This window comes from Leptopilina heterotoma, unplaced genomic scaffold (assembly GCF_015476425.1).
Source record: "Leptopilina heterotoma isolate Lh14 unplaced genomic scaffold, ASM1547642v1 Lhet_325, whole genome shotgun sequence".
In the NCBI taxonomy this organism is placed as follows: Eukaryota; Metazoa; Arthropoda; class Insecta; order Hymenoptera; family Figitidae; genus Leptopilina; species Leptopilina heterotoma.
Window position 1 is genome coordinate 441,741 of NW_025111019.1, and position 23,880 is coordinate 465,620.

General features: G+C 21.8%; 3 protein-coding genes across 8 annotated transcripts; 2 read left to right on the top strand and 1 right to left on the bottom strand.

Moving 5' to 3' along the window:
• The first annotated feature begins 209 nt into the window (after positions 1-209).
• LOC122504950 lies at positions 210-1,866 on the top strand. 2 transcript variants are annotated; one of them, XM_043616320.1, is made up of 3 exons: positions 210-438; positions 1,067-1,181; positions 1,429-1,578. In XM_043616320.1, the coding sequence occupies exons 1-3, from the start codon at positions 350-352 to the stop codon at positions 1,444-1,446; spliced, it is 222 nt and encodes a 73-aa protein (XP_043472255.1). In that variant the 5' UTR covers positions 210-349; the 3' UTR covers positions 1,447-1,578. The 2 variants fall into 2 exon arrangements, with proteins under 2 accessions (XP_043472255.1, XP_043472254.1); XM_043616319.1 differs by having other exon boundaries at positions 228-438; positions 1,475-1,866.
• A 5,288-nt stretch (positions 1,867-7,154) lies between these two features.
• On the bottom strand, positions 7,155-17,272 carry LOC122504852 (probable serine hydrolase). 4 transcript variants are annotated; one of them, XM_043616145.1, is made up of 7 exons: positions 17,131-17,272; positions 16,749-16,812; positions 16,638-16,679; positions 14,863-14,907; positions 11,017-11,252; positions 9,572-9,919; positions 7,157-8,003 (listed from the first exon to the last, which is right to left on the bottom strand). In XM_043616145.1, exons 2-7 carry the CDS (start codon positions 16,804-16,806, stop codon positions 7,752-7,754), a joined length of 981 nt encoding a protein of 326 aa, XP_043472080.1. In that variant the 5' UTR covers positions 16,807-16,812; positions 17,131-17,272; the 3' UTR covers positions 7,157-7,751. The 4 variants fall into 4 exon arrangements, with proteins under 4 accessions (XP_043472082.1, XP_043472080.1, XP_043472081.1 ...); XM_043616144.1 differs by lacking the exon at positions 11,017-11,252 and adding an exon at positions 14,119-14,354 and having other exon boundaries at positions 7,161-8,003; XM_043616147.1 differs by lacking the exon at positions 16,638-16,679 and having other exon boundaries at positions 7,155-8,003.
• On the top strand, positions 17,211-23,276 carry LOC122504850 (rap1 GTPase-GDP dissociation stimulator 1). Of its 2 annotated transcripts, XM_043616143.1 has the most exons (11): positions 17,211-17,346; positions 17,666-18,161; positions 18,483-18,629; positions 20,238-20,471; positions 20,555-20,721; positions 20,874-21,105; positions 21,184-21,330; positions 21,455-21,850; positions 22,013-22,145; positions 22,252-22,520; positions 22,774-23,276. In XM_043616143.1, exons 2-11 carry the CDS (start codon positions 18,155-18,157, stop codon positions 22,911-22,913), a joined length of 1,872 nt encoding a protein of 623 aa, XP_043472078.1. In that variant the 5' UTR covers positions 17,211-17,346; positions 17,666-18,154; the 3' UTR covers positions 22,914-23,276. The 2 variants fall into 2 exon arrangements, with proteins under 2 accessions (XP_043472078.1, XP_043472077.1); XM_043616142.1 differs by lacking the exon at positions 17,211-17,346 and having other exon boundaries at positions 17,462-18,161.
• The last annotated feature ends 604 nt before the right edge of the window (positions 23,277-23,880 follow it).

Sequence of the window (23,880 nt, forward strand, 5' to 3'; positions counted from 1 at the left end):
AGGTCGAGTATTTTATCTATTTATTTAAAAAAAAACTAGCAAGGAGAAAAATGTTAGAAAGAATTAATTCTCCAGCACGATTTTCTTATTTCACCTTGAAAAAAGCGGATATACGAAAAAAAAATTTTTAAATAAATTATTTTTTTAAACAATATTTTTATTTTTAACTAATAATAATTTTATTTTTAAAAAATGGTATTAATAACTTTTTGATACTTTTATACAAAAAAGGGAAATTTTTCTATTTCTTTTTCTCTCTTTTTCTCTATCTCTCTCCACGGGAAATAATCGATAACGTTTCCTAAGTGACTTTTCCGAAGTTGAAATCAAAACAAAATTATTCTCTATTATGCCTCGTCGTCATTCTTCTTGCGTGAGCGAAATTTTAAATAAGTATTTGGACCAGGAACAAGAATTGGACAAAAAATTGCACGAATGGTGAGTTTTTATTTTTTATTGTCTCTTTATTAAATTCGAAAATAAAAATACAGTTTTTTTATCGTTTTTTAAAATAGAAGTAAAAACGCAGTTTTTTACAATTTAAAATAGAAATAAAAAACACAGTTTTTTATAAATTAAAATAGAAATAAAAAGGCAGTTTTTTTTATAAATTAAAATAGAAATAAAAACACAGTTTTTTAAAAATTAAAATAGAAATAAAAACACAGATTTTTTCTAAATTAAAATCGTAATAAAAAATATATTTCTACGTGTATAGTTTTTGAAATAAAAAAAAATTTTTAGCTAAAGAGGAAAAAAAGAATTAAACAGATAATTTACTAAAAGAAATAATTTTCTTTTGTTAATTAAAATTATGTAATTTTTTCACTAATAAATTTGGTAGAAAACCAAATAGTAGATATTAAAATTAATTTTTTACTATTTACAAGTTTAAATATTTCTCTTGTTAATGAAATTGAAAAAATCATATTTGGTGTTCGAAATTTCGAGAGGAAAAAAATTAATTACATTAAATTAGAATTTTTATGAATAATTCATTTTTTCCAGAGAGAAATTAAAATTTTCAAGAATAAGAAATAATTTTTAATTTTTTTTTTCGTTTCAGTGAAAACATGAGGCACGAATTATATTCAACAGTGACTTTAGGAAACTACGATTCAATGACTCATTTACATTTAAATAGAGAAGCTTCTTTATCAAGAAATCGACAAATGCTAAAGGTAATCTAAATAATTCGAGTTTTCCAGGTTAGATAAAATAAATTCTCTTTTCTTTCTTTTAAACTAAAAATTTATTAAATTCTCTTTTTTTTAAACTAAAAATTTATTCAATTTTGAAACATTTTTTTAAACTAAAAATCTATTAAATTTTTAAACCTTTTTTTAAACTAAAGATTTATTCAATTTTTAAACATATTTTTAAACATAAAATTATTAAATTACATTATTTATTTGAAATTGTTTTCAGGAAATTTGTTTAAATTGAAAGAAAATATTCAATGTTTTCTTTTTAGGATTTAGAAATATCGAAAGCTCGTTTGAGAACTTTCTCGGCTTTCTCACCGACAGATCAAGAATTAAATGACATCGCTGCATTTTATCGACGAATTTTGGCAACTGAAAAAAATTCAAAACGATAAGAATAGAAAAATAATAATTATTATAATTGTTAATACTGGAGTTGCTGATAAAAAAAAGAGTAAATAAGTTTCTGTTACTTGAAAAAGACTTTTAAGTCTAGAAATATAGACATAAATAAATTCCTTATCTTGTTGAAGCAATATAAAATTGTTTTTTATCCTCTTTTTTATATTCTACTGAAAAGAATATTGTTGAAAAAAATAATTTATAGTTGGACAATTTTTAATGTTAATGTAAAAGAAAATAATAAAAAAATAGTGTAAAACAAAGAAAAAATACTGAAAAATGCAAAAATATTAGGAAAATCTAAACAATTTAAATTAATAAATTTTAAAGATAAAAATTTAAATTAACAAATTTTGAATCTAAATACCTATTTAAATTAAAAAAATTAAATTAATTGAACATTTTTTTTTGAAACTCACCAAAAGAAGAAATAAATTTTTCGTCGTAAAAACTTTTTGCTGTTATCTGCGTAAAATAGCGACGAATTTTTGTAAATGTTTTGTAAACGTTTCTTCAAACCAATAACTCGAGCCGAACGAACAAACTTTTAATTATCAAGTTTGTTGATCGTTGGGATCGATGAATCGGAATTAAAGTTTGAAAAATCAAAACAACTGGACTCGAAAAACGATTCGAAAATATTAATGTTCCTTTTTGTATGCTTCTGTCTTCTTCTTCGTCTTCTTTATGTTCTTCTTCGAATAATTGTCAATAGTCGACGAGTTTCGCAAATGCCAAAAAAAAAATAATTTCACTATAACAAATAAATTCGTTTGTCAAATAAAAAAAATTTTGTTAGAAGAAAAAAAAAATTTCAATTACTCTGGGAAAATTATATTTCCTAAGGAGAAAAAAATTGTTATTAAAATATCTGTAAGAAAATTATTGAAAAGAGGAGAAAAATGTAAATCAAATTTTCTAATTGAAGAATTATTGGATTAAAAAAATCGAATTTGTAATTATAAAATTAAAATTATCGAATTTCGAATTAGAAAATAGTTGAATTGCGAATTGAAAATTAAAAAATAGGAAATTAAAATTGAACGTTAAAAAATTTAGGGAATTTAAATTAAAATTACGAATGAAGATTTCGACTTATCATTTATTAAAATTAAAAATTAAAAAGTTAGAGAATTGAAAATTGTAAATTAAAAAATTCAGGGATTAAAACTGAAAATTAAAACTTTTAGTGAATTAAAAATTGAAAAATTCAGGGAATTAAAATTGAAAATTAAAAAAGTTAGCGAATTGAAAATTGTAAATTAAAAAATGTAGTGATTAAAATTGAAAATTAAAAATTGAAAAATTCAGGGAATGAAAATTAAAAATAAAAGAAGTTAGAGAATTGAAAATAAAATTGAAATTAAGAAATTCAGAGATTAAAATTGAAAATTGAAAAATGCAGGGATTTAAAATTGAAAATTAAAAAAGTTAGGAAATTGAAAATTGAGAATTGAAACATGAATAATTCAAGGAATTAAAATTGAAAATTAAAAATGTTAGGGAATTAAAAATTGTTAATTAAAAAATTCAAGGATTTAAATTGAAAATTAAAAATTGAAAATGAAAAATTCACGGAATGAAAATTGAAATTAAAAAAGTTAGGGAATTGAAAATTGTAAATTAAAATTGTCGAATCATAAATTATGGAAATAAAACGAAGCCTATATCGAATTCGAAATTATAAAATAAAAATGAAAATTGTTTAATTACAAACCATGGAGAATTATTTAAATATATCTGAAAATTATCGTCTTCTAAATTAAAAATTAAAAGTAAGAAATTATAAAATCAAACTTATGTTTCTAATTACAAAACGAAGATTATGAAATGCCTCAAATCAAAATTATCGAATCACAAAAATGAACTTATGAAATTATAAATTTAAAATAAATAAAAAATTACGAAACGAAAAAGGAAAAATTAACAAAAATGAAAAAAAACAAAAATACTGTAACCAAAAATTAAAAAATTAAAACAACTGAATTAAATTAATTTAAATTATTTAAATATTTAAATTAAAAATCTAAAAATTGAAAAAATTCCCAAAAAAAGGAAAAACCGAAAAAATATTCAAATAATTTTTTTTAAATTATGGAAAAAAAATTAAATGCAAACAAAAAATGATAAAATTTGAAAAATATACATTTACCTATCGCTCTGTTTAATAAACAAATAATTTTGAACTAATATTCAAACGTTACCTTCACTTCAGAAAAAATGTCTTTCTCTTCCTTCCATTGAACCGCGCTGGTGAAGACAAGTTTTGAAACTGATGAAAAATATTTTCAAACGAAGATGAAGACAATGAGTGAAGACGATAAAAAGTCGACAAAGTTGATGATGATGCTCAAAAATGAAATGATATTCAAAATAAAAAAAAGAGAGGAAAAGAAAAGAAAAAAGAAAACTATCGTCCGAAAACTATAGTAATCGAAGTGTTGTGAGGATAACGACTGCAGTTCACCTGTCCAAATGATTATTCACATTCGTTTTTTTCCCTTTTTTTCCAATACGTTAATATTTTTCTTGTCGACGTTGTAATTACCACGTGTAACGCAACATTTTACGTGTGTATATATATATATAGACAATAATATACGTGCACGTCTCAACATTCGATAGGACGACCAAGTTTTAGAAGCTTTTTGATAAGACGAAACTATAATAATACTTTTTTTCTTCGTATTTAATGTCACCGGCACGACTATTGTCTTTTTATATATTTTTCATCACATTCCATTTTTTATTGCTTCATTTAGTATTTTTTCTGTTTTTTAATCTTCCTTTGGCTTCAATAAAAAAATTTTCATTTCTAACTTTTTTACGTTTATTTATTTTTATCATTATTTTTATTTATTTTACTATTATTATTACTATAATTAGTATTTTTATTGTAATTATTTTTATTCTATTATTTTTTTCCCATTGTTTTTTATTATTGTTATTGTAATTATTATTTTTATTGTTATTCAACCTTTAAAAAAATTCAATTATTAACTAATTTACAAATTAATTATTCTTATTTATTAATTTCAGAAATTTTAATAAAATTCTTCGCAAGAATTCAATTATTTTCATAAACGGTAACATTTTTTGCAGTGATCCAATTTTTTCTTTTATTTTTTTTGTTTTTTTTATTGTTATTATAATTATTATTTTTATTGTTACTATTTTTTTTTATTGTTTTTATTATTGTTATTATATTTATTTTTATTGTTACTATTTTTTTATTGTTTTTATTATTATTTTTATCCTTTGGTACGATTTTCTTATTAATTAATGAAAATTTTTCTTTTCAATTTAACAATTTTGAAAATTTTTTCACAAATGAAGATCAATTTATCTTTAATTACAAAATGTTGAAGAGAAAATTAAAAAAATTCTCACAAAGCTTCAATTTAGAATTAAAAATTGTTTAAATATAAAATGTAACGAAATTATCAATAAATAAAATTACTTTTTAGAAAAGTATAAAAAGAAAAAAAATTAAGGGACAAAATTTTACCGGAAAAAATACGTGAAAGAAAAATGTAAAAAGAGAAAAAAAATTATCCAGAAGAAACAAGAAAAAAAACAGAAATTACTCGAAAAAAAAAGAAATTACCTGCACTGAAGAAAAAAATAAAAAGTAATTACTTGGAACAAAAATAATAAAATACTAAAAAAGTAAAAATAAATAAAATGCTAAAATAAAATACTAAAGAAAAAAAATTTTTGAAATAAAATACTAAATGTCAAAGAAATAGTAAAAAAAAAATTGAAGAAGAAAAAGGGAGTAAAAAAGAACAAAAAATAAGAAGTGAAGAAGAAAACGGTACAAAAAATTGAAAAAAGAAAAAAAGTAATGAAATGAAAAATGAGAAAGCAAAATGAAAGTAAAATGAAAGAAGAATACAAATAAAGTAAAAGATGAAGAAGAAAATGAAAACGATTAAAAAAATGATAAACCTGAGAGACGGCGATCTCAACTTTAATGAAAAATTAAAAAGACTGAAGTAAAGTCTGGAAAAAAAATATATTAAAATTTATAATTCCAACTTTTATTCTATTTGACGTTCTTGCATATCAGCTGGGTAAATAAAAGTTTCTTACGACCTCGCAACAAGCGATTGCCCAAAAAGAAAAAAAATGAGGAACATCTGTGTCTACAAGGGCGCATTTTCTATACAGAACCAAAAAAAATTAAGTAACCACTTTTATTCATTTTGTATCATTTTTAATATATTTGTCAATTTTTCTCCTCTCTTTCTCTCTCTCTTCACAAATCTTACATTTTTCTCAACCTCCACAAAAAAAAAAATTAATAGGAAAAAATTCGTAGTGTTTCCACTACGAATTTTTTTCTATTAATTTTTTTTCGCCTTTTTTCGCTTTTAGAGCGAAAAAAATTAATAGAATTAATAGAAAAATTGAATTTCCATAATTACAAAAGGGGGAAATTTTTTTACAATTTGTGTAATAAACGCAAAAAAACAAAAAATAAAAAAATGTAAACGATAGCATTTTTTTTAGATCATGGCTTATTCTCCCACCGTTATTCGGAAGGTAAATAAAAAGTAGGTGAACTGATAAGATGTATTGTCGTTTCGAGGCCGAACACTTCTTGATTACACAACTATAAAAAAAAAAGAAAAAAGAAAAAAAAATGCTAGTTTTTCAATTTATGCATTTTTAAATTCAACTATTTTTATACAAAAAAGAAAATTTCTCCCTCCCTCTCTCTCTCTCTTTTTGCATTCAATTTCGTAGAAATAATAAATAAATATAATTTACTTGTAACTAATTATAAACTATTAATTGCGCGTCAATTTCTTTTTTTTTCAAATGCGTCAATTTCACTTTTTGTTCACTTCTCTCGAAACTAGAATTGCAAAATAAACAATTTTTTCTATTTTGTGACAATTGAATAAATTAATTAACTGTTGTTTTGTTAATTTTGAGAAAAAATTAAATCATTTAATGATTTTGAATCTTGAAGGAAAAAAATAATTAACAAAAAAGAATAAAATATATTTTATTTTATTCTTTTTTGTTAATTTGAAAAAAGATTAAATTAATTAATGATTTTAATTCCTTATAGAACAAAATTATAATCAACAAAAAAGAATAAAATATATTTTATTTTATTCTTTTTTGTTAATTTGAGAAAAGATTAAATTAATTAACGTTTTTAATTCTTAAACGAAAAAATTATAATCAACAAAAAAGGATAATATAAAATAAAAAAAAGTTATAAAAAGTTAATTGAAAATGTAAATTGTAAAAATTGAAATGTAAAATTTAACTAAATTTATAAATAGGAAAAATTATGAACGGGAAAAATTAATTAACACCAAAAATTTAATTAATTAAGAGAAAAATTTGCAAGTAAATATAAAGAAAACAGAATTAATACAAAAAATTAGAAATGGAAAAATTAATTAACAAGAAAAATTTAGTTAGTAAAAAAGTTTGTAAATAATTGTAATTAATAAAGAAAACTAAATTAATTAACTAATTAATACAAGAAATATAAAAGTTATAAAAAATAACAAATACGAAAAATTTTGATCGATACGAAAAATCGAAAGTAGAGAAATCAAAAATTAATTTAATTTTCCCAACAGTTAATTCGTTTTTCTTAATTAAGAAAATTAACTACAACACCGTTAACAAATGAAATTGAAATTAACTAATTTAACTCAAAATCAATGTAAATTAAAATTATTTGGAAGAAACTGATACGATTTTCGTCTTTAAATTAATTAATTTCCAAACTTCATTCGAATTGATTCGGAATTTTTTCTTCCTTTAAATATTAATTCTCTACTTAAATTCCCAATACTATTAAAATAGTCTGTCTATTATTATTTTTTTTTAGATTTAATTTAAATAATTACTATTACTTTTAGATTGAATTCAAATTATCACTATTTCTTTCAGATCGAATTTAAATCATTACTATTACTTTCAGATCGAATTTAAATTATTTCTATTACTTTTAGATTGAATTCAAATTATAACTATTTCTTTTAAAATTAAAATTTAGAATTTAAATGATTACTATTATTTTTAGATTGGATTTAAAAAATAAAAAGATAAAAAATTGTGATAATAATTCTGCTAGGCTTGAAATAAAAAAAAAAGATAATAATAGTAACGTTAAAGTCCTAAAAATTCGATGATAATTGGAGCAATTCGTTCGGGATTATTCAAATGAACATGATGACTGCCTTCGACTTCTCGATATTCAAATTTCGACGCTGTGAGTTTTATTTCGTCCAATACGCGATGATAAGATTCTGGTTGTTCAAATTTCATGCCAGGCATTGCGCGAATATTAAGATAGGCGCATTTAATTTTTTTTGCGAACGCCAAAACGAGATCCATTGACAGCATTCCCAATAGAGAAACCTGGAAAAAAAGAATTTTTATTTAATTACAGATTTGAAGAGAAAAAATTTGTTTTTTTAATATAATCATAATGTATTTGTAGATAAATTTTAATATATTTATCTGTGAATTTACAATAATTTTCTTCTCAGTCTAATAAATACTCTGAAAAAATTTAATTCTTGCACAGAATTTTATTAGAATTTCTAAAAATAATTTAATTCTCTCAAAGAATTTTGTTAAAATTTTCGAAAGTATGTAATTGGATTTTTTCAGAGAATTTTATTAAAATTTTAAAAAACAATTCAAATTCTTACTTTTCTTTCTTAGGAATTTAATTAAAATTGTATTCAAAATAATTGAATTGTTTTAAAGAATTTTATGGAAATTTTCGAAAAAAATTGAATTTTTTCAAGAAATTCTATAAAAATTGTATTAAAAATAATTGAATTCTTGAGAAGCATTTAATAAAAATTGAATTAAATAAAAGTAATTGAATTCCTACAAAGAATTTTATTATATTTATGATAATAATTGAATTCTTACTACGAATTACATTAAAATTATTGAAAAGAATAATTGAATTATTTCGAAGAAATTTACGGAAATTTTTGAAAAAAATTGAATTTTTTGAGAAATTCTATTAAAATTGTATTAAAAATTAATTGAATTCTTTGGAAGAATCTTATAAAAAACTGAATTAAATAAAAATAATTGAATTCAACCATAAAAAATTCTATTCAAAATAATTGAATTCCTACGAGAATTTTGTTATTTATGAAAATAACAAAATTACTAAATTTTTTTGAAAATAATTGAATTGTTTCGAAATATTTTATAAAAATTATTAAAAACAATTTAATTCTCTTGAAGAATTTTATTGAAACTATTAAAAGTAATTGAATTCTCTCGAAGAATTTTGTTTTAAATTTTTGAAAATAATTGAATTCTATCGCAAAATTTTATTAAAATTTGTAAAAGTAATTCAATTCTTTCGTGGAATTTCATTATAATTTTTTTGAAAAATAATTGAATTCTTTATTGAAAAGAATAAATGAATTCTGTATTGAAAAGAATAATTGAATTCTTTATTGAAAAGAATAATTGAATTCTTCATTGAAAAGAATAATTGAATTCTTTATTGAAAAGAATAATTGAATTCTTTATTGAAAAGAATAATTGAATTCTTTATTGAAAAGAATAATTGTATTCTTTATTGAAAAGAATAATTGAATTCTTTCGAAAAAATTTAAAATTATATTAAAAATAATTGAATTCTTTGAAATAATTTTATAAAAATTGAAGTAAATAAAAATAATTGAATTCTTTCGAGAAATTTTATTAAAATTATCAGTAATTAATATTTTAGTAAAATAAAGAAACAAATATTTTACTCTCTTTACTATCAATAGTTGAAAACTAAAAAGAAATGCAATGTTTTTATTAATATTAAAATAAAAAAAGTAATACAAGTCTTAAAAAATTGAAAAAATACAGAAATAATTATTAAAAACAAAAATAAAAAAATAAAAATAATATTAAAGCAGTGAAAAGATGAAGAATAAAAAAAATTCTTGGACAAATTTTACCTTTAGTCGTGGATCACGACGGAAATAATAGTGATTCATAATCGGAGCCGGTTGCATTCCGCGTTTCATTAAAATCTCCGCACTCTCTCTGGTGATGTCCCCATTGTACGCCGTCTCGACAATGTCAATCATTTCCTTGTAATTATAGCAAGGCACCGAGTCCAGTGTCAAATCTTCGTATTTCAAAAATCTATCGATATAAGTGCCCGTGATTTCCACCGATTTTGTAATGTCACGAACACTTGGACTCGCAATGTCGAGACTTATCACATATTCAACCTCGTCCGGATAGGAAGCTGCGTACAAAAACGATATCGCACCACCCAACGAGTGTCCCAATAATTTTACCTGAAAACAAGAACGAGAAAAATTAAATAAAAATTAACAAAAAATCGGAGAACATTTTTTGGAAAAATATTTACAAAAAATACCAAAAATTGCAAATATATTTTTTGAAAAAAAAAATTATAAATAAATTACGAAACAACTAAATTTTTAAATCAAACTACTTAAGTTTGTTAATTTTTATTAATTATTAATTATTATTATAGCTGGATTAGAAATAATAAATTTTTATAAATAAAACTTTTTAAGTTATAAATTGTTATTATTAATTACCTATTATATTAATTATTATTAATTATTAAATTAGTTATTAATTATTTCCAATTATTATTATTATACCTGGATTAGAAATTTTTTAAATTCTTTTTAGAAATAGAAAAAAATTCCTTGGCAAAAGAAGATTTTTGCCGAAAAAAAGAGAGAAAAAACTTGTTTATGAAAGAAATTAGTAAATGAAAAATATAAAATGCTGATTAATACATTGTTAAGTTTTCTTAGTTTGCAAAATATGTAAACAATGCATTGTTACGGTAACATTATTATTTATAAATGAAGCCCTCATAATGACCATGCATTCATAATAAGCTCATTGTCAGTAAGCTAACAGATACTCGCTTCAAAACATAGAATTTGTGATTACTTTGCAAAAAAAAAAAAGAAAAAAGTGTCGTAGCGTTAATTTTTATTTTTATTATTATTATCATTGTCATTAACATTATTATTAGTATTATTATTTTTCTAAATTTCCATTCCTGTTAATTGCCGCAATTTATTAAAAAAAAATTTCCATTATAATTTTATTTTCAAAAAAATTTCCGAGAGTTGTTTTTTTTTCTCTCGGATATTTTCTTTACTGTTAATTTTTTTCCTTTTGGAAATTTTCGCTTTTGTTAATTTTTTTCCTCTTGCAAATTTTCGCTTTTGTTAATTTTTCTCCTTTTGGAAATAAATTAACAATTTTCGCTTTTGTTAATTTTTTTTGTCTTGTAAATTTTCGCTTTTGTTAATTTTTAAAATTTGAATAGCAAGTTATTTAATGTTAATTTCCCTTGGAAGAAAATGATTTCGTGCTTATTTCTGTTTTCTCTGGGTTCGCTAACCTTTTTCCATTTATAGTAACGAACAATGCGACGAAGCAAGACGATACCGTCCCAGTGGACATAATAGGACTGTCCCTTTGGATAATGGGACGAGAACCCGTGGCCAGGTAAATCCAAGCACAATATAGAAATACTTTTAGGCATAAGTGACATTAATTTATCGAAGCTGCCTGCATTATCTTGTCGCCCATGTAACGCCACAATCGGCTGGATTCCCCTCGAACCCCACCATTTGCCTGCAGATAAGCATTTATTTATTTATTTATTTATTTATTATTTCCTCAAAACCCTTCTTTCAATATTTACACGAAAAATACATTTTCCCTTTAAAAAAACAAACAAATAATTAATCAATTTTCAATATTTCAATAATTACATATTTCTAAAAATTTTACTAAAATTATTTTTTTCTTAATTCGTTTTAAAATTTTTCAACAAAATTTTGATACAATTTCACGAAAGAATTCAATTATTCTATAAAATTTTAATTAAATTTATTGAATAACTTTTATTATTTTCAAAAATTTAATTAAAATTCTTCGAAGCAATTCAATTATTTTCCATAAATAATAATTTTCTTCCGAAGTATTTAATTATTCTCATTAATAATAGAATTCTTTGCAGGAAAATAATTGAATTCTTTTTTGAAAAGAATAATTGAATTCTTTCGAAAAATTTTATTGAGAATAATTGAATTCCTACGAAGAATTTTATTAAATTTATGAAAATAATTGAATTCTTACGACGAATTTCATTAAAACTGTCAAAAAGAATAATTAAATTGTTTCGAAGAATTTTATGGAAATTTTTGAAAAAATTGAATTTTTTCGAGAATTTCTTTTTAAAATGCATTAAAAATAATATTGAATTCGTTCGAGAAATTTTATTGAAAATGATATTCAATAAATAAAAATTATTTTCAATAAATAAAATTAATTTTTTTCAATAAAATTTCTCGATGGAATTAAATTATTTTTAATGTGCAATTTAAATAGAAATTCTTGAACAAATTCAATTTTTTTTCAAAAATTTCCATAAAATTCTTCGAAACAATTTAATTCTTCTTTTTAATAATTTTAATGAAATTCGTGGTAAGAATTCAATTATTTTCATAAATATAATAAAATTCTTTGTAGGAATTCAATTATTTTTAAAAAGTTTTTATAGAATTCTTTATAAATATTTTCGACTTTTTTCTATAAAATTTTAATTAATATCGAAAAAATTTTATTATTTTCAGAAATTTAATTAAAATTCTTCGAAGCAATTCAATTATTTTCATAAATAATAATTTTCTTCGGAAGGATTTAATTATTTTCAATAATAATGGAATTCTTTGCTGATATTTAATTATTTTCAATAAAATTTCTCGAAAGAATTTAATTATTTGTATTTAATTCAAAAATTTTAAGGGCATTTGAACCTTGATGACGTTACAGATTGTGCAAAGCATGTGTGACGTCATCAAGGTTCAAATGCCCTTAATATAATTCTTTTTTAGAATTTAATTATTTTTATAAATAATAGTATTCTTTGGAAGAATTCAATTATTTTTATAAATAGTCAAATTTTTTGCAAAAATTCAATTATTTTCAACAAAATTCTAATAAAATTTCACTTGAGATTTCCATAATATTTTTAAATAAATAGTAAAATTTTGGAAAAATTTAATTATTTTTAATAAAATTCCACGAAATAATTCAATTTTTTCTTAATTCGTTAATATAAAATTTTCCAAAAGAAATTCAATTATTTTCTAAAATTGTTATAAATCCTACGAAAAAAATTCAATTATTATCTAAAATTTTTATATATTCTTCGAAACAATATTCAATTTTTTTTATAAGTAGTAAAATTCATCGCAAAAATTAAATTATTTTTTATAAATAATTAAATTCTTCAATGTTAATAAGCTTCAATATGTAATTAAATATTATTTTGAAAAATGGAAAAAAATTCTTTGTTTAATTCAATTATTTTCAAAATTTTCAATTAAAATTATTCAAAATAATTTTATTATTTATAAAAACTCTAATAAAATTGTTTAAAAGAATTTAATTTTCTATCAACCATTTTAATAAAATTTTAATAGTAAAATTATTAATTACAATTAGTAACAAAATCGATTATATTGAAGAAATTGAAGAAATGTTTTTAAAGAACTCAAATTGTAATCAAATTCTGAGAAAAATTCAATTATTTTCTAAAAATTTTATTAAAATTCAATTATTTTCATAAATAATAAAAGTCTTCGAAGGAATTCAATTATTTTCAAATTATTTGATAAAATCCTTTACAAGAATTCAATGATTTTCAATACAAAATTAATTTTAAAATTGAAAATATTGAAAAAGTTAGGAAACAAAAAAGCAGACAACTAACTTGAAACTGCGAACAGATTACCGAAATTGTACAACAATTATTAATATATCTAGATTTTTAATTAAATGAAGAAAGTTCTTTAATAGAAAAATAAAATTTTGAGAACTTTCTTCTTTAAAAAAAGTAAAATCAAAGTATTGACGATTATTATTATTAAATAAATTAAAGAACTTTGGCATTAAAATTACCTAAAAAGAAGAAATTATAATTAAAAGTGCAAAAAAGAGACACAAATAGAAAAATAGATAATAAAATATGCACATTTAAAGCACAAATATAGTGAAGGAAAAATTCCAGTTATTCTAGACAGATAAGACAATAATAATTAGAAATAAGTGTTCAATGAACAATGAAGGCGCAAATAAAATGAAACAAAGTAGCAGCGAAAGGCAATTTTTCTCCGGAAATTCAAAAACTAAACTTAAATTTCAAAACTCGAAAATAGTAATTCTTTCTAAAAAAACAAATTCGAAGAAATTCTAATTTTCTAAAAACCTAGTTTTTAAAACATTGAAAAATTATTGTCACTCGCCAATAATTATTTAACATTTGATAATTATTAATAGCTAGTAATTAGTAATTAACGGGTTAGTTAATTTTTTTTCCTCTTTGTAGAATCACAAACATTTCCTATTTTTGAAGCAAGTTCTGTTTCGTCCTAGTTTATATACAAAAGCAAAAAAAACTTTTGAGTTCTGAATTTTTTTCTCGCTTGCTGACCTTGTTCCATTTGAAGTATTTAACAATTCTACGAAGATAGACAAGACCGTCCCACATAATATAGTAAAATTGTCCATTTGGAAGATGAGCGGAATGACCGTGTCCAGGAAGATCGATACTTAAAATTGACGTTTCCGATGGCAATAAACGAACGAGAGGATCGAATGATCCCGAATTATCCTGCCAACCATGAACCATCAAAATCGGTTGCTTTTCTTTTGGTCCCCATCGTTTACCTGAATTTTTCATTTTCAATCCAAAAATACTCTTTTATTTTCCAAAAACAAAATCCATACCATAAAAAAAAAATACTTTTTTACTTTCCAAAAAGAAAATCTTTACCATAAAAAAAATACTTTTTTATTTTTCAAAAAGAAAATTTCAACCATAAAAAAAAAACTTTTTCTAGTAAAAATAAAAGAAAAAGAAAGAAAAATAAATCTAATATTAAAAAATCAATTCTTTATCGCGGAAAAATCTCATTTTAAATAAAATAAAATAAGAATAAAATTCTTTATCTATGAAAAAGTCGATATTAATGAAAAGAAGAACAAAAAAATGTTCGTGAAACAAAGATAATTCTAATTTAACACAATGACAATGTGCTTCTTTTGTGCCATGAACTTTGAGCGTGTAATAAACAAAAATTGAAAAAAAACAAAAAGTTAAACTGAAAAGTGAAAAATACATAAAATAGAAAACACATTTAGAAAAGAAAAATATTGGCAAGGAGTAAAACTTTACCACTAATGTGACCCCAAGGCACTGGAATTTCAACTTCCTCCGGTTCTGTAAACAAAATTTCGAAAATGTATACAAACTAAAAATAGAAATCATATTAAATATGTTAATTACTAATTATTATTAATTATTAACTATTAATAATTCATTATTAACTAGCAAATGCTAAACGCGGAACGAGATATTCGATTTATTATATTATGCAAATTATACAAAATTTTTTATCTTCAAATATGAATTTTTTAATAATTTCCGATTCAAACTTTAAAAAACTTCAATTATTAACTAATTTATTAATTAATTATTCCTATTTATTAATTTCAAAAATTTAAATAAAATTCTCACGCAAGAATTCAATTAATTTACATAAATAATAAAATTTTTCGCAAGAATTCAATTATTTTTATAAATAAATAAAATTTTTTGCAAAAATTCAATTATTTTTAAACAAAATTTTAATAAAATTTCACGAAAAAATTACAATTATTTTCTAAAACTTTAATAAATCCTTCGAAACAATTCAATTTTTTTTCAATAGTAAAATTCTTTGCAATAATTCAATTATTTTTAAAAATTGTAAAATCCTTTGCAGAATTTCAATTCTTTACAAGACAATTTTAATAGAATTCCTCAAAATAATTTAATTATTTTCAAATATTAACATAATGTTCATTTATTGACTAAAATTTTAATAAATTCTACGAAACAATTCAATTTTTTTAAAAATAGTAAAATTCTTCGCAAAAATTTAATTATTTTCAACAAAATTTTGATACAATTTCCCAAAAGAATTCAATTATTTTCTAAAATTTTTAAAAATCCATTAAAACAATTCAATTATTTTTTTAAATAGCAAAATCTTTGCAAAAATTCAATTATTTTCAAAATTTGTAATTAAAATTATTTATGAAACTCGATTATTTAAAAAAAAAAATTCTTCAAAAAGAATTTAATTAGAATTTTTAATAATTTTAATAAATCCTTTGAAACAATTCTATTATTTTCATAAATAATAAAATTCTTCGGAAGAATTCAATTATTTTTAAAAAGTTTTATAAAATTCACTGCAATAATTCAATTATTTAAATAAATCCTATAAAATTCTTTGAAAAAATTCAATTATACTTATAAATAGTAAAATTCTTTGCAAAAATACAATTATTTTTAATACAATTTTAATCAAATTCATTGCAAAAATTCTATTATTTTCAAAAAAATTTCAATTTTTTTCTTCATTCGTTATAAAAGTTTTCAAAAGAATTCAATTACTTTCTAAAATTTTCTAAAATTTCTTTTTTTAAACTTTTAAACTTTTTAAGATTTAATATTTAAATGTTCAATTTTAATTATTAACAAACAAATTTTAAAAATTTGTGAGAAATGTTTCATAAAATTCAATTATTTTCAAAATTTATAATTAAAATTATTAAAAAAAAACTCCATTATTTAAAAAAAAATTCTTCAAAATGAATTTAATTAGAATTTTTTAATATTTTAACAAAATTCTTCGTGACAATTCAATTATTTTTCTAAATCATAAAATTCTTTGAAGGAATTCTATTATTATCAAATTTTTTGATAAAATTCTTTGCAACAATTCGATGATTTTCGACGCATTAATTTTAAAATTGAAAATACTTAAAAAATGTTACGAAACAAAAAAGCAAACAACTAACTTTAAACTTGGAACAAATTTTTGGAATAAAACGAATATTAACATAGATTACAAATAGTTAATTAATAATTAGTAAACTATAAAAAATAAATTATAAGTATACCACTTTCGTTCAACGACATTGAATTTACTTCCTTCTCCACATCTGTAAAAAGAAAGTTTCACAATATCGAAATAGTAAAAATTGCAAAACAAAATATTAACAAAAATTTACCATTTTTCTCGAATCCATTTGTCATAATTTTTGTCTCACTCTCTCCGTTTTCGTTCATTTTCCTCTAGAAGCAAAAAATTGTTTTCCACATTCAAATGAATTATCAGCAAACCTTTGAATTACGAAAATATGTTTTCTCTTTTTTTTAAATAACTGCAAGTCATGAATGTAGAATTTTTATATGTATATATAAGGAAAGAGATTAGTATAGGAAGTCTATGAGAGTAAAATTTAACCTCAAATTATTCATACATATAGTTTTTTGACATATTCTATTTTAAACTGCGTAAACAAAATGTTAATGAATGACTTGTGAAATTTTCGAAATTAACATGAAACTTAGAAGAGAAAAAAGGGTTAATAATAGAGAAAAATATGTTACCTTTTTGCAAAAGTGTTTATTTAAAGGAAGAAACTATTGCAATTGATGTAATATAGGTGTATGTCGAATCAAGAAGCGTTGAACGTCATTTATGTATATATAGGATATTCTTTGCCGCTTTTGCCTTTGCTAAACGTCAAATTAAAAACAATGGTAAATCACGTGTTTGGAATTTATAATTTGACAACAACTCAAGAAGAAGGGGTAAATAATTCGGTGAGTACTGTTTTGTTTTTGGAATTTTCTGTGAAAATGTTGAAAAACTGGCGCTTTTTTCAACCTTTTCACGCACTGTGAAGCGACCTTTAGTTTCAGTTTTCAATCCGTGCGATCCAACCCTGTTGTAGTCAAAAAGTGAGGTTATGTTGAAAATACAATTTTTTTCGCTATTTTCCCGATTTTTCCTTTTTTGACATTTACATATTACAAGATTTACAGTAATTTAGATAATTTATCAGTAAAGAATAAAATTAAAAATAGTGTCAAATTAAAATACGTTCTTTTTCAATTAGAAAAAATTGTTTTTTAATCGCAGCAAGAAGATTGAATCGCAGGAATCGCAGGCAAGAAGGAAAATTCTCCGAGAATTTACCAGCGGTTATATTCTCTTTGGTAATATAACCGACAATCCCGACAATCGACATAGAAGATAGAAGACAAGACTAGAACGTTTATGACGTTTATACAAAAATATATTTTTTTAAAAGAGAATTTTTTTATATAAAATATATATTTTAAATAAGCATTGTATTTTTGAAGTTTAGTTTTTATGCGGTAAAATCGCATCAGTAGCAGGCGTAATTATATTTTTAAAGGTTATTTTTCATTGACAAGTGACTGTCAACAAAATATAGAATTCAACCAATTCAACAAAGTGACTGAAAATGATTATTACAGGCACAAAATAGAGTTTATTGTTAAAAAAAAATAAATAGAAACAACCGGTCGTTTAGTTATGTAGTAAAAAATTAAATCCAGAGAATTAAAAAATCAAAATTAAGAAAGTTAAACCACAAGTGAAATAATGGAAGGTAAATATTGTTCTATAATCGTTCAATAGTTCTAATAATTTACTTAATTGTGAATTATTTTTATCATTTAATTTATAGAATAATTTTTATTATAGTGAAGAAAAATAAACGAAAACATTCGGACAAATAGTTTTTAAAAATAAGTTTACATTTCTCGGACGTAAAAAATTGATTAAGAATAATATTTTTATTATTTAATTTATAAATAATTTTTATTACTTAATTAATTAATTTTTATTTACAGTAAAACAAATTTGAATAAAATTTGATTTCAATAAAAATACATTGCTTTCTTTCCTCTTCTCTTCTATTTTCTTTTAGAAACAGCAAAAAATCAGATTGGAAAATTCATTCAAGATTTGAAAGAAGCAACTTTAACGCAAAATGATTATCAGGATTGTAATATTGTGAATATATCGGAAATTCTCGATTCTTTGGTCAATATTAGTAAAACTGACGACAAAACAGGTAAACGAGGAAAATTAATTAAACTGTTACGTATTGAAGAAAAAATATTACAATTAATAGAATAATAAATATAAATAATACACTTAGTAAAAATAATAAATTAATTCTTTTTGTATCTTAACTTTTTTTTAATAATTTTTCTTTTAAAATATTTTCAATTTTAAAATTAATGTATTGAAAATCATTGAATTTTTGTAGAGAATTTTATCAAAAAATTTCAGAATAATTAAATTTCTTCCAAGAATTTTATTATTTTGGAAAATAATTTAGATATTTTGTTAAAATTTTTGAAAATTCTTTGATTCTTTTGAATTCTTTGAAGAATTTCTTTGAATTTTTTTAAAATAATAAAGTTTCTTTTAATAATTTTAATTTAAAATTTTGAAAATAATTGAATTTTATTAACAATTTCTTTCAAGTTTTTAAAATAATTGCGTGTTTGTTAATAATTGATATTGAACATTTAATTATTGAATATTATTAAAATTTAGAAAGTAATTGAAATCTATTCAAATTTTTTATAACAAATTATGAAAAAAATTAAATTCTTTCGTGAAATTTTGTTGAAAATAATTGAATTTTTGCAATGAATTTCACTATTTATAAATCTAATTTCAAAGAATTTATTAAAATTTTAGAAAATATTTGAATTTCTTCAAAAAATTTTATTAGAATTTTAAAAAATTGTTTCGAGAAATTTTATTAAAATTGTTATTAAAATAATTAAATTGAATTTTTGCAAACAATTTCACTATTTATAAATACAATTGAATTTTTTCGAAGAATTTATTAAAATTTTAGAAAATAATTGAATTTCTTTATAAAATTTTATTGAAAATAATTGAATTTTTTCAAAAATTTAATTGTTTCAATGGATTTATTAAAATTTTTTGAAAATAATTGAATTCTTTCGTGAAATTATCAAGATTTGTTAAACATAATTTAATTGTTTCAAAGAATTTATTAAAAGTTTAAAATAATTGATTTTTTTTGAAAATTTTTATAACGAATTAAGAAAAAAATTGAATTGTTTCGAAGAATTTTTAAAATTTTTGAAAATAATTGAATTCTATTGAAATTTTTTATACCGAATTAGGAAAATAATTGGATTTCATTGTTTCGAAGAAATTATTAAAATGTTATAAAATAATTCAATTTTCTCGAAGAATTTATTAAAATTGTAGAAAGACTTTTATTAAAATGTATAAAAAGTATTGAATTTTAGTGGAAAATTTTATTATTTGAATTATTCTGAAGAATTTTATAATTTATGAAAATAATAGAATTCTTGCAGCTAAATTTATTAAAATTGTTTTTAAATAATTGAATTTTTTCTAAAGTGTTTTATAACTTTTAAAAATAATTCAAATCTTACTGCGAGTTTTATTATAATTTTTAAAAATAATTGAATTCTTACGATGAATATTTGCTATTTATGAAAATAATTGAATTTTGCTAAGAATTTTATTAAAATTTTTGAAATTAATAAACAAGAATAAAGTTAATTATTGATTTTTTTTTAAATTTTGAATCTGAAATTATTCAAAAATTCATAGGTATCTGAAAATAAAAAATTTTGTAATTAAAATGTTCTCTTCTTCTTTGCAGAAAATGTAGAATTTATAACAGACAAAATTTTTCTGAAATTATTAACAATTAATTCGGAAACAATTGCAACAAAGACTGCAAAAACAATTGCCGAAATTGCAAAGACTGAAAGTGGAAGAGAAAAATGCACAAGGGAGGATTTAGTTAGAACATTGATAGAACTTTTGCAATCGCAAAATTTGGAACTTCTCATTCAGGTCTCGAGGGCACTTGGAAATATTTGTTACGAAAATGGTAAAGAAACAATAAATTAATTAATTCAGTAATGACAAAAAATTATTTTTCTCTATTATTAATTTAATCCCTTTTCTCGACAGTGAAAGGCAAAACGTTAATTCAAGAGATGGAGGGATTGAAACATATTTTAAAGCTTCTTGAGAGAGGAATTGAATTTGGTAACAAAGAGGGGGCGGATTTTTTAAGAAACGTAGCAGCTGGATTTTTGTTAAATTTTCTCGTGGACCAAAATAATATTGATAAAGAGGTATTTAATCTTTTCCATCTTTAAAAAAGATACGTTGATAATAATTTAATTTGGTTTTTAGTTCTTCTAGTTTTAAGTTTATGTATTTTTAAAAAAAAACTTTCTTTGGTAAGGTAATAAAATTTATTTTTAAATAAACTTTTTTTTCGAAGGTGATAAAAAGCGAGGTTGTTCCGGTGATTTGCAAAATATTAGAAATCGATGGCACTGCGAATCGAGAGGCAGCGATGCAAGTACTTTTAATTCTTGGCGTTTTGAACGATATCGACGTACAATTTCTCAACGAGAGGCTCGCCAATATTTTAGTCGAAATTCTCAGCAGTGACAATTCGTCCGAATTTTCTGAAATGTGCTTAGAAATTCTTCACGGACAAGCGGAAGACGGTAAATTATTTTAGAAATAACTAATGACAAAATTCGATTTTTAAAACTTTTATGTTCTTTTTTTCTTATCAATTGCAGAGAATGCAAAATTACTGTTGGCCAAGGTTGGCGTTTGCGAATTACTTCTTAAATTATTGGAGAAACATGGACCACGTTGTACGGATGAGGAAACAAGATCAGTATTGAAAGTCGCTTGTAATTTGATTGTTCTAATTCTAACTGGAGGTGAGATCCAACATTTAATAATTTAAACATCTTTTATTTAATTTTATTATTTATTTATTTATTATATTTTTATATCAATTACTTTGTTTATTTGTAAATTTAACGAAAAAATAAAAATTAACAGACGAGAGTATGAATCTACTGTACAAGAATAGCGAGGGCTATGTTTACAAAAAACTGGTGGATTGGCTGGAGAATATTGACGAGGATCTCCAAGTGACGGCCGTTTTGGCCATGGGAAACTTCGCACGAGCCGATAAGCATTGTGAGTCAATGGTCGTCGAGGGCGTTCACAAGAAATTATTGAAATTAATCAATAAAAACAGTGACAAATGCGGTGACATTCGATTTCAACACGATCTCCTGAGTGCAATGAGAAATCTCGTCATTTCGCCGACAAATAAATCTCAAGTCCTCAACGATGGACTCATTGAAATTCTCATGCCAATGCTCGACATTCCAACGTTTCCGGTTGTCTTCAAACTTCTCGGAACACTTCGAATCGTCATCGGCGGACAGCGTTCGTATTATTTTTCTTTTTCCAATTTTAGAATTCATTTCTTTCATTTTAAAAATTGTCAATTTTTTTTCAATTAATAAATTTCAAATTGTCAAAATGACTAAAATTGTAAAGAAGTAATTTGAAAACTAAATAATAATAATAATTTTTTTCTATTTTTAGAGAATGCAGCGATATTATTGGGAAAGAATTCGAGACTAATGGAAAAAGCTGTGGAATGGTCGGGAACCGAAGATCATCCCGGGGTTCAAGGCGAGGCGAATCGTTTATTAGCCTGGCTAATAATTAACAGCAGGTTTGTTCCCTTTTTTCTAAATACAGAAATTATTATTTCCAAATAAAAAGAAAATCTAGAAGTACGAATACAAAGAAATTGAAAATACTTTTTCTTCTTTTTGCAGAGACAAGGAAGTCGTATTGACACTGATAAATAACGACGGAGTGAAGAGATTAGTGAAAATGCTCAATTCCAAGCATCCATTAATGCAGAATGAAGCTCTATTGAGTTTAAATATCATCACCGCAATTTGTCTCGCCGAATCGGAGAAATTTCTAATTGATTCGAATATTAGTCACGGATTGTTACGATTTATCAAGGAGAGCGCACCAACTGTCGAGCCACCAATTATTTACAATTCTCTCTCCCTTACACTAAATCTCGTCAAATCTGGTAACAATAATTAATTATTAATTAATTATTTAAACAAAATTTTTAATAAAATTACAAATTTTAATTATTTTCATAAATAAAAATTTCGCAGGATTTCAAGTAGAAATTAAAAAAAAATTTTTTACAGTTTAATTCAATTATTTTATAAAAAAATTTTTTACACGATTCTTTAAAATGAAAAAAAAGAAAAAAAAGTTCTTAAAATATTAAATTTATATCGGAATAATAAATTCAAATTAAAAATTATTTGCAGATAACTTAAAGGAGCATTTAAAAGAATCTCAAGTTCCTGCCTCGTGGAAGGAGTTGATAAAATCCCGCGAGAAAGAAATGGAAATACCAAAAGATAAAATGAAAATTCTATGTGTCGAACTAAATATTTCTCTTGACTGAACAAAAAACCAATTCTTCCTATAAAAAAAGAAAAATAATTGTGACTGCCTCTAAATGCCATAAAAAAAATGCACTGAAAATTCCATTTTAGTGTTACAAGAAATATAAAAAAGTCTCTATACAATATATACTATATTTTAGATACAAAAAATGCGCGTATACAAATATTTTTTTTTCTCTTTTCTGTAATCTCTTTCTAACACTTTATTTCCAAATTTCCTATTAAATGGAATCAATGTGTATTTAAATCAAATCCTGTTTAATATAAATATATATATATATATACTAAAATATTTGTCAAGATATTGAAAAAAAATATTTATTTATTGAAAATAAATTTTTGCTGAATGTAATCTATGTAAATAATTGGTTTTTGAAAATATTTTTTACATCCATTATTGATATTCGAATTCGGACTATACTTTTTTTATATTTCAGCCATTAAAAGACTGAAATTTCTCAATAGAATTTAATTATTTTCAAAAAGTTTTAAAAAATTCTAAGAAATTCAATTATTTAAAACAATTTAAATAAAATTCTGCACAAGAAGAATACAATTTTAATTAAATTTTTTAAATAATTCAATTATTCTTTTAGATTTTAATAAAATTCTTTGCAATATTCAATTATTTTCATTAATAACAATATTGATCACAAGAATTCAATTATTTTTTAAAGTAATAAAGTTTTTCTTGGAAATTCAATTATTTTAAAAAATTCTAATAAAATCGTTTGCAAGAAATCCATTTATTTAATTATTTAAAAAATTTCTTGTAAAATCTTCGTAAAAATTCAATTCTTTTCATGAATAATAAAAATTATTAAAAATAAAAAAATTGAATTCTTTCATAAAATTTAATTAAAAAGTAATTGAATTTTTGCAAAGAAAAAAATATAATTAAATTTTTTCAAAGAATTTATTAAAATTTTTGAAAATAATTGAATTCTGTCGTGAAATTCTTTTGAA

Coding starts and splice junctions, on each gene's coding strand:
- LOC122504950 (XM_043616319.1), top strand. CDS start 350: ATGCCTCGTCGTCATTCTTCTTGCGTGAGCGAAATTTTAAATAAGTAT. Junction 439..1,066: donor GACAAAAAATTGCACGAATG/GTGAGTTTTTAT, acceptor TTTTCGTTTCAG/TGAAAACATGAGGCACGAAT. Junction 1,182..1,474: donor GAAATCGACAAATGCTAAAG/GTAATCTAAATA, acceptor TTTTCTTTTTAG/GATTTAGAAATATCGAAAGC.
- LOC122504852 (XM_043616145.1), bottom strand. CDS start 16,806: ATGAACGAAAACGGAGAGAGTGAGACAAAAATTATGACAAATGGATTC. Junction 14,908..16,637: donor AATGTCGTTGAACGAAAGTG/GTATACTTATAA, acceptor TTTTGTTTACAG/AACCGGAGGAAGTTGAAATT. Junction 8,004..9,571: donor GTCGTGATCCACGACTAAAG/GTAAAATTTGTC, acceptor CTTTTTTTCCAG/GTTTCTCTATTGGGAATGCT.
- LOC122504850 (XM_043616143.1), top strand. Junction 20,472..20,554: donor AAATATTTGTTACGAAAATG/GTAAAGAAACAA, acceptor TTTTCTCGACAG/TGAAAGGCAAAACGTTAATT. Junction 22,146..22,251: donor TGGCTAATAATTAACAGCAG/GTTTGTTCCCTT, acceptor TTCTTTTTGCAG/AGACAAGGAAGTCGTATTGA.